Source organism: Anoplophora glabripennis, unplaced genomic scaffold, assembly GCF_000390285.2.
Source record: "Anoplophora glabripennis isolate ALB-LARVAE unplaced genomic scaffold, Agla_2.0 scaffold103, whole genome shotgun sequence".
NCBI lineage: Eukaryota > Metazoa > Arthropoda > Insecta > Coleoptera > Cerambycidae > Anoplophora > Anoplophora glabripennis.
In genome coordinates, this window is record NW_019416259.1 from 128,747 (window position 1) to 139,080 (window position 10,334).

Consider the following 10,334-nt stretch of genomic DNA (forward strand, 5'->3'; position numbering starts at 1 on the left):
TGAATATTTCTTTTGTATTTTTATCTGTAAAGGCCATCTAAAAACAAATATTTTTATAAAAAAAAGCTTTAATTTGGACCATTATTAAGAAAGTTATGATCAAAAAACCAAAAAAAGAGCGTTTTTTTGAAAATTTTATATCTTTTGAACAAGTAATCAAAAAAATCTGAAAATTTACCAGAAAGGCTTTTTTGAGGGGTACTAAAAAATATAAAAAAATTAAGGAAATCGAAAATTTAAATTTTTCGAACCGTCCGATTTGGCGTGGAACGCCCCATATATATATATATTAGACCAGAAAAACTATAGTAGATATAAAATATATAAATTCATTACACGTAAATAAGTACATAGTAGACATAAAATATATAAATACATATGCACACACATACACTTATATAAATACATATAGATAGATACAAGAATCAATAAAATAGTAAGAACAAAATTAAAGTATTAAAACTATAAATTAACAGTAAAGAGTCCGCTTTTTAATTTCATTAATAGTGCAAAAATATATATCTAACCTGTCCTCAACATTGCAATAGTTGACAATTATCTGATATAAAGGAGAGGCTTTCATAACGTTAGTTCTTTCAGTGGGTAATTTAAATATATTATTTTCACAAGAAGCAAGCCTAGGAACTTTGATCTGAATTTTGTTCAGTAACCAGATTAGGTTTAGTATTTTATGTAAAAAGACAATTCGATGTGTTCGTGTTTTTAACTCATTACAATAAAAGCCATCAAGTAGGGCATTATGTGGATATCCTCTTTCGAGATATATTCCGTCAAGCTCAAATGCGATAAATTTAAAAAATTTTCTTTAAACTTTTTTCTAAGATTCAATGTGTGCACTATAAAAAGGACTCCAGATAATTGATGAATATTCCAATTTTGACCTAACAAACAATCCATGAAGTAATTTCATAGTATGTATGCTGCGCAATCCTTGAGAAGAACGTATAATAATACCTAAAGGTTTATAAGCAGATGATGCAGCTATCTCAATGTGTTTTATAAAATTTAATTTAGCATCGAAAACAACAAAAATCTTTTATGTAATGAGGCCTTTGCAACATAGAACTAACAAGGTTATAATTATATTTGATGTAGTTAATTTTACGTGTAAGAGACATTACATTTATCTGCATTTAGAGGTAATTTATTTTGGTTACACCAAACAGCAATCATATTTATTGCTTTTTGAAGTAGAGCACAATCAGATTCAGATGTAATTTCTATGAATAATTTCAGATCATCAGCATACAACAAACCATGTATCCAGTTAACATTCGCAATTATATCATTAATAAACATTACGAACAATAACGGGCCCAAAATAGATCATTGTGGTACACCCGACCTCTGCTGAAACTTTTCAATATTTATACCCTTGGAATTGAACACATTGGTATCTATTCTGCAGATATGATTTCAACAAGTCAATCATTATGGTATGCTGAGATCAAACTTTGTTTATTTATCCAATAAAATTCCGTGGTCGAGGCTGTCGAACGCCTTAGAGAAGTCAGTATACACAACATCCACTTGACTCTGTCGGTCAAGCGTTTCAGCTATGTATTGACATTTTGTGACTAAGTTGTAACCGTTGATCTGTTCTTCATAAAGCCATGTTGTTCAATAGATATTGTATTTGACACCCGACTGTAAATGAAGCTATGAAGAATAATTTCTAAAACCTTGACAAAATTACAGATAATACTAATAGGCTTATAATTGGTCAATTCAAGTTTTTCACCTTTTTATAAATGGGTCATATTCTGGACAGTTTCCAAAGTTCGGGAAAATAACAGGAATGAAAGATTAAGTTAAAAATAAACGCAAGTAGTTCCGCGAGAGCAGTAGCACAATCTTTAACCAAAAATGAAGGAACTAAGTCTGGACCCATAGTCATAGTAGGTTTAATTCTTTTGTTGGCATTAATAACATCAGTTTGACTAATAGAAATATTTGATGATGCTGATGGAGAATTAAAGATATAATAATTATTTATCATGTTTGGTACCGTAAATGATTTGGAAAAATAGTCCGCAAAACTATTAGCTATCAATTGGGGATCGTCGATTAAGTCATCATTATATAAACAATGACAATTATTTTAATCATGTACAAAAAATATTTTCGTATAATTCCGCATAAAAAGATACATTACATTCTACAGTTTATCTACAGTTTATATACCTCTGGTCTTATAGTAGAAAGTAGTATATACAGTGCATCCCGAATGAAATGTATACATTCAATAAAACTTACAGAATTTATTTTTCACAAAACCACAGAGGTATGTCGAAAGATTTTAATTAAATGCCATGTTTTGGATATGATTTTCGGGTCTTTTCTGACATTGTTGAAGAAGTTGTGTCATTCAGTGACAATTTTTTTTCAATGACAATTCCAATTTTTCTTTTCAGATTCTAAAAGTATAAAACACTAAAAAAATGATTGGGTTGCGTAAGAAATTTATTGAGAATAATAAACAAATAACTTCAAATTCAAACAATTAACATCCTTTAAATGTTCAAAATGTGCTCCATTCTCTACTTGACAATATGCAAGGCGATCGATAAACTCTATTTGCACGTTTTGAAATTTTTTTCATAAATTAAATTTTTTGTGTAATTTTTTTTCTGTTTGTCTGTTTGTTCTTTTAATTCTTATCCTTTCGTCCGTAGCCTTTACACCTTTAAACTGTTGAAAATGGTTTTTAAAAATGGCAAACCTAACTGAACGAGAAAAAATTGAAATCCATCCTAATTGTCCTCCCATTTCTCAAACGGTAGTCAGTAGAATTGAAATAATATTTAGAGAATTTGGTCATGTTAGAGACTTGCCTAAGTCTGGTCTGCTATAGAAGAAAATGACCAATTAGAAGTTTTTCTTTCCGTGGAAGAAAATCCTCATATTTTCTTGTCACACAATCACACATTGCTCCTAATTTACACTTGTCGAAATCTTCTGGTCATCGAATACTTCAAAGGCAGAAATATCATCCATAGAAGGTTATTCAAATACAAGAGTTATCTGAAGACGATTTCGATAGACGAAACACATGCAAAATTTGTGTAATCGAAATATTAATTTAGTAAAGAACATTATTTTTTCCGATGAAGCTACATTTTCTCTGGCATTGGTAATAGACAAAATTGTCGGTACAAGGCAACAGAGGAGCCGCACTGGATGATGGAGGCTCATAGTCAGCACCTTGAAAAATTAAATGCGTGGTGTGGAATAGTAAAAGAAAGAGTAATATGTTCATATTTTTTTGAGCAGTCTTTAACTGGACAGAGATATCTTGAATTTCTTCAATTTAAATTGATTCTCGCATTGGTGATTTTATTTCCCAATCCGTTGGAACCAGACTCTCTTGACGAAGATCTTGTTTTCCAACAAGATGGTGCTCCCCTGCATTATGTTGCCCCTGTGCGTACATTTTTAAATGAAACGTTTTCCAATCGATGGATAGGAAGAAAAGGACTCATCGAATAGCCTGCACGGTCGCCAGATCTAACCCCATTAGATTAATTTTTGTGCGGTTACTTAAATTCAAAAGTGTATGCTGAGAGAACAGATAATTTGGAAACGTTAAAAGAGAAGATCCGAAGTGAAGTGCGTGCTATAACCCTTAAAATGGTTGAAAACCAGAAAATAGAGTTTATCGATCGCCTTGGATATTGTCAATCAGAGAATGGAGCACAGTTTGAACATTTAATTTAAAGGATGTTAATTGTTTGAATATAAAGTTATTTATTTATCGTTCTCAATAAATTTCTTATGTAATCCAATCATTTTTTAGTGTCTTATACTCAAAAAATTATCCTCTTTCAGAATTTGAGGAAAAAAGTTGGGGTTGCCTTTTAAAAAAATTGTTACTGATGTCACAACTTCTTCAATAATGTCAGAAAAGACCCGAAAACCATCAAAACATGGCATTTAATTAAAATCTCTCGAAGTGTCTCGGTGATTTTGTAAAAAATAAATACTTACCTTAAATTTTATTGAATTTATACATTACATTCGGGACGCACTGTATTTAGAAAATATTTACTAAAACATATTTTAGTACAACTTTGTGTTTTTAATTAAGATTCTTTACAAAATTTTTAGAACAATATCTAGATAGATCTTGGTTTTTACACCTTTATTAAATTATATCAGTTAGCTTTACTTCTGCCACATATGTAGACTGGCATTCATCCTGGTTATGAATAATTATACAAAACAAATTATAATTTTTGAAAATTTTGAAAAACTGATATAAGGAACGCCTCGAATAAAATAACTGTAAAAAGATTAATTGCCAAAGAACCCCGCACAAAACATATGGAAATTGAACACCGGTCAATTTTTACGAAACTTCGTATTTTGATAGTCTTCATCATGCTGATCAAAAGTTTCAATGGGCACGAAGCCCTGAATCCCTTCCAACCCCCCAAAACCACCCCCAAAGATCAGGGTAATGAACTTCACAGATTACCTACTGGTCAATTGGGTTATCGTGATATTTCACTACTGTAGTCGAACCTACAGACACCTATACTATAACTAGGCTTAAGACTATCAATGGGCACCGAGCCCTACAACTCCCACCAACCCCCCAAAACCACACCCAAAAGTCAGGTGAATGCACTTGACAGATTATTTATCGGTCAATAAAACTACCGAAATATTTTACTACTGCAGTCGAACCTACAGCTACCTGAACTGTAACTAGGCTTAATACTACTATCTCCAAAACACTTAACCCCCCATCCCCCTCCCTCTCCACCAACTATCAAAGCCTGTTATGTGACTTTTCCCTGCGTACTGGTTGTGTAACTGTTTAATCGTGAATTCCATCTCACAGCCACCTGAACGATCACTAGGTACTCTATACTCTCTGACGCCGACCCCCGACAATTGGACCACCCACCCCCAACCCAAATCATACGGTTGGGGTCGGACCAACCCCAGTTCTTATCGAAGCCTGATATGATTTTTGCCTGCTTATGGCTTATGAAACCGTTCAATCTTGAATTCCATCCTACACCCATCTTATTGTTTAATACCTTTTAACCCACAAAAAGTACCCAAACCTGCCATAAGATTTTTTGCTGTTTGTGGGATGTGAAACTCTGGCTGTAGGCTCGACTGCAGTAGTAAAATATTTCGGTAGTTTTATTGACCAATAATCTATCAAGTTCTGTGGGGTTGGTGGGGGTCGTAGGGCTCGGTGCCCACTAATAGCCTTAAGCCTAGTTATGGTATAGGTGTCTTTAGGTTCGACTACAGTTGTGAAATATTACGGTAAGCCAATTGACCTGTAATCTGTCAAGTTCATTACCCTGGTCTTTGGGGGTGTTTTTGGGGGTGTTGAAAGAGGTTGTAGGGCTTCGTGTCCATTGAGACTTTTGATCACTATATCCCAAAAAATGACAGTGTGGTGTGGATTTTACGCTGGTGTGGTGATTGGTTGGATATGGTTTGAAAATGAGGCCGTGACTGGTAATGTAGAGTGATATCGAGATATTCTATTGAAATAACGAGAAAGTTTTATACAAAACAGATTTAAAATGGATATTTTACTTGCCTAATAGTATAATGGGTTTATTTCTGTACGAGTAAAGATCTGGCATCCATTTTGAAGTTACATTTTCATAGGATACTTTATCAGCTACACAGAAGCACAGGAGGAAAATATCTGCCTAAAACCAAAACAAAATAAGATCAGTATGCAATTATAGTAGGTAAAAACGGAAACACACCTTTTCATAAACTCTTTTCCTGATATTATCATATTCCTCTTGACCGGCTGTATCTATAATTTTAAATAAAATCCTTCTATTGCCAACAACTTTTTCTAGAGTCATCTCGTTGTACCTAAAATGTATTTCATTTGAATCACCAGTAACAATGCCACTACACTACCTACACATTTGGCGCAGAATTTTTGGAATAGGTTGATTTTTGTAAACAATTTAACACACATGTTTTGCCTACGTATCCGTCTCCTATTAACGCTATGGTGAAGTCGTCTGTTGTCGTTTCCATTATGTAGTCGTCACCTGAAACCAGAGATAACATAATCGAATTAATAAATAAAATCGATATAATGGATACAAACAATATTTACTAATCATTGCATTTTTATGAATACTATAATAAATATTTTGTAATTGCGTGGAATTAATATTAGTACTATAACAACTACTACTGTTCTTTAGTCAGTATCCATATTTATGAATACAGTGTATTTGTAATCGTTATTCTATGAATTGGTGAATATAAGAATTATTAATTAATGTTCAAATCCAGTATTGGTTGCTGGATTACAAGTATTACATACATTCGTGGTTACTCAATATTTAAAATATTACTTAATACTGAATTCTTCATTGACACTTTTTCAAACTTCATTAACATCTTGGTTAACTGTTTGTATTCACTTTTAGTATTCAACTATTTGAAGCATTTGTATTAGAAGAAAATTACTTTGAGAAATGTCATTGAACCAAAAGTAACTTCCAATGTCCTTTCTGCGATGTATAAGCTCGTATTGGACTTTCTTTCTCGACATTTTTGTTATTGAAATATTTAATTCCACAGATTGAGAAACCGATTTGTATCACTTTTTGCAACAACCATGCTAGTTTCAGGATCCCCAAAATGCTTTTTTACGAAACATGTGCTATGGGAGCTAGGTAGGCGTTGAGAAGCAACAATTAATTGAAATATTATTAAATATTACTTGGTAAGGTTTGTAGTAAGTTAAGACTAAACGTTAAATCAAACTGTAGGAAATTTAATCTCATAACTTTAATCTTTAATTAAAATATTTTTACATTTCGCTTCAGTGTTACAGCTCTTATTTCCTATTCTTGTAGAATTCGTTAGCACACTTAAATTTTTTTGAGGTGATTCATTTTTCGTATAAAATCAAAGAAATCCCTTTCTTTTAAATAAATAGAATGTGAGTGAATGCACTAATTTTGATTATTTACTCAGTGGCGACACATTTCTGGCAGTATCGTTCAACACTTCTGCTTTAGACTGATACAATATATATGCATATGAGTAAATAAATAGTTACTCATATGAATATATGTCATTTCAATGATTTTTTGGTTTGGTTAAATCACTAGCCCAATTTTTATCAATGAATGTATGTGTTTTTTCTTAAAAACCCCAAATCTCAATTAAGACCCCCCAAATGACACATTCAAGTAAATAAAACATTTATGCTTTTGTCTTCAAATGTCCGCTAAGAAAGTACATACTGAATGTTAATTACAGTATGTATATATAAAATGTTTTTCACAGTAAATGGTCTTAACCGTCTAAGTATTCAGAGAAAGCCAATATTAAGTATGTATACTTATAATGTTATAGCAAAAGTTTTAATACTCTAATTTAGCGCAGCTTTTTAAATCTATTTGTAAACTAATCCGTCTTTTAAGTTTACAGATATGTAGACTTAAAACAAGGTCTCATAAATGTTATATACATTAGGAAGAGATTGAGATTTATGTAACAGATAAGTAGCAGATACTCGGAAAGACTGGTCCTTAATGTAATAAAATCTATTATATACCTACTAAAAGGCACTTTAGTCTTACTTATTTTTTACAGACATAATCTTATATTACATGTATTTTTGTAATTGATATGTTTTATGTGTTCTATAAATAATGAATTAATTTCTTCCATAAATCGTTTTAGATGATCTTAGTTGTCCAAGACGTGATTTGGCTTAATAAACATAACTTGCTTTAATTGCATATTTTTCGAAAATGTTTAACATTCAGCATAGTAACTGAGTGAGATTTATGTACAAAATCCTGATAATACGGGGGTAAATAAAATATAAACGGGATTTTATTTGAAAAAAAAAAATAGTTTCCTGCGTTAGGAGCCAAATGCGCACCAATCCTTTTACACCCTCGTCATCCTAGAGCTTTTTTTAACAGCTCAAACAAATGAAAATTGCAGGACTGTAGGGAGGATGATCAAGTTGAGTCCAGTGCATTTCTTCTAGTGTTGAGATCGTTAGAGCTGCTGTGTGGTGTTTCGCGTTGTCGTTAATCTGTTGATCTCGTCTTTTGCGGCAATATAAAGCCCTCACCTCGTCCAAGAGCTGGCAGTAGGTAAGTAGCATTGATTGTGCGTCACTCATGCAAAATATCAAGAGCAAAATGCCTCGCTTAAAGTTAACCGGATACTTTAACCATGAAAGTATACAGCGTGTCCCACAAGTGCAGGAAAGTCCAATATAGGTATATGTTAAAATGATGAATATATGGATTTTTCTTTTTACTGCGTTGCCACATTTCTCGGAATGTACAAATTAAAAATATATTCAACTATACAGGGTGTTCCACTTTTCCTGGACAGACACCAACTTTGGTTTTTTAAATGGAAACACACATTTTTTATATTTTTTTTTTCGGATTCTACATCAAAAATAAAGGGTACTTTGTGTAGAATAGTTCTATTCAAATATTCACAGTTTTTGAGATATCTCGCTTGAAAGGTTTTTCTAGTCGATATTGGCTGCTTACATTTTCTGATACTGACAGGTTATACTAATAGCTACTAAGCCCATTTTTTTATCAGATGTTTAGTAAGGATGACTCTTCCGAATCATGTTCAAAAACTGGCCTGCGTTATACAGGGTGACCAAAATGTCATGTCAAAATTGCCAATTGAAAAATTGAAAAATCTCGATTTTTTTAAATGTAACGCTCTGTATATTTTCATACCATGAGATGCAGAATTAAATTCTCTACAATTTTGTTATACCTGCTCCTATACCAAAATTCATTAGTTTTTCATAAAATCTCATTTCTATGAAAAAATGCGAAGTTTACAAATAGCTTATATGTAAAATAACGTAGTAGGCTCCTGTCAAAGGTTAATCTGGATAATTTTCGATTCACATAAGGTTTAATAGAAGAAGAGAAGCCCATGGTAACTGTATATTGGCAAGTTGCATTTACCAAGTTAATAATCCAGATTTACAAAGATATCCTCGTACAAAGTGTTTTGTAAAACTGAAGGAGAGGTTTGAAAGAACGGCAAATGCAAATTATGAGAAGACAACAAGAACACACTCATGTGATAATAAGGATAGTCAAATTGACATTTTGGAATGTGCAGTCCAAAATCCATCTACAAGTGTCAGAGAAATTAGTGATGAAATTAGTATTTCCAAAAGTGTAGTTAATAGAACGTTAAAGAAAAACAACTTCCACCCCTATCATTCTGAGCATCACCAATTCTTAACACAGCAAGATTTTCAGACGCGAGTACAGTTTTGTGAGTAGGCAACTATAAAGCTACAACAAGATGAAATTTTTTTTCAAAGGTGTTGTAATCCTGTTCGAGAGAGTCGACATAATTATCACCATTATGCCTATCATAATCCCAGATTAATAAGATAAGACGATCATCAACACCGCTTTAAAGTCAACGTTTGGGCGGGAATATGCGGAGAATATGTCATTGGACCACATTTTCTTGGAGAAAACTTAACTGGTTATGGGTATTTGCAATTTTTACAAAACGATTTGCTCCAATTGCAGGGACATATTCCTCCGGATGACTTAAACAGTCAGTGGTTCCAACATGATGGTGCCTCTGTACACTCCACACTGGCGGTAAGTTTTCTCATTATGTAAGTTATGTAAATTCATAGAAAAACTGTTTCAGGTTAGAAAATACTTAAATGATTTGTATCCAGATAAGTGGATAGGTAGCCAATTCCATGGCCTCCCCAATCCCCAGACCTGTCTTGTCTTGATTATTTTTATGGGGCTATATAAAAGACAGGGTGTATGAAACTCCTCCGACAAATGTAGAAGATTTACGGGCAAAGATAAATGCTTTTTTGACCCTAACTTCGGATATGCTGCGAAATGTGTCAAACAATTTTCGTCGTAAAATTGCTCAATGTCTATAGAAAAATGGCAGACATTTTGAGCGGTTACCTGTTAATTACTAATTTAACTAGGTCTTTATTACATTTGTTAGAAATGCACGATGTTAATTTACTGTTTTGGAGACTGCATGCGTGTGTTCTTGTTGTCTTCTCATAATTTGTATTTGTTGTTCTTTCAAACCTCTCCTTCAGTTTTACAAAACACTTTGTACGAGGATATCTTTGTAAATCTGGATTATTAGTTTGGTAAATACGACTTGCCAATAAACAGTTACCATGAGTTTTACTAATTATTCTATTATTTATTTACTAATTCTTCTTTAGAGTAATTCATTTCACAATTATTACTGTCGCTTTTCTATTAAACCTTATGTGAATCGAAAATTTTCCAGATTAT

At 32.5% G+C, this 10,334-nt stretch overlaps 1 protein-coding gene across 1 annotated transcript in view; it reads right to left on the reverse strand.

Moving 5' to 3' along the window:
• LOC108903311 (rho-related protein racC) overlaps positions 1 to 10,334 on the reverse strand; it is a 41,619-nt gene that overhangs the window by 2,804 nt on the left and 28,481 nt on the right. Inside the window, exons 2-4 of the mRNA XM_018705439.2 lie at positions 5,933 to 6,065; positions 5,766 to 5,880; positions 5,591 to 5,705 (exon numbers count right to left, since the gene is read on the reverse strand). Coding sequence (XP_018560955.1) covers positions 5,591 to 5,705; positions 5,766 to 5,880; positions 5,933 to 6,051 — 349 coding nt within the window. The 5' untranslated portion in view covers positions 6,052 to 6,065. The remainder of the gene's footprint in view (positions 1 to 5,590; positions 5,706 to 5,765; positions 5,881 to 5,932; positions 6,066 to 10,334) is intronic.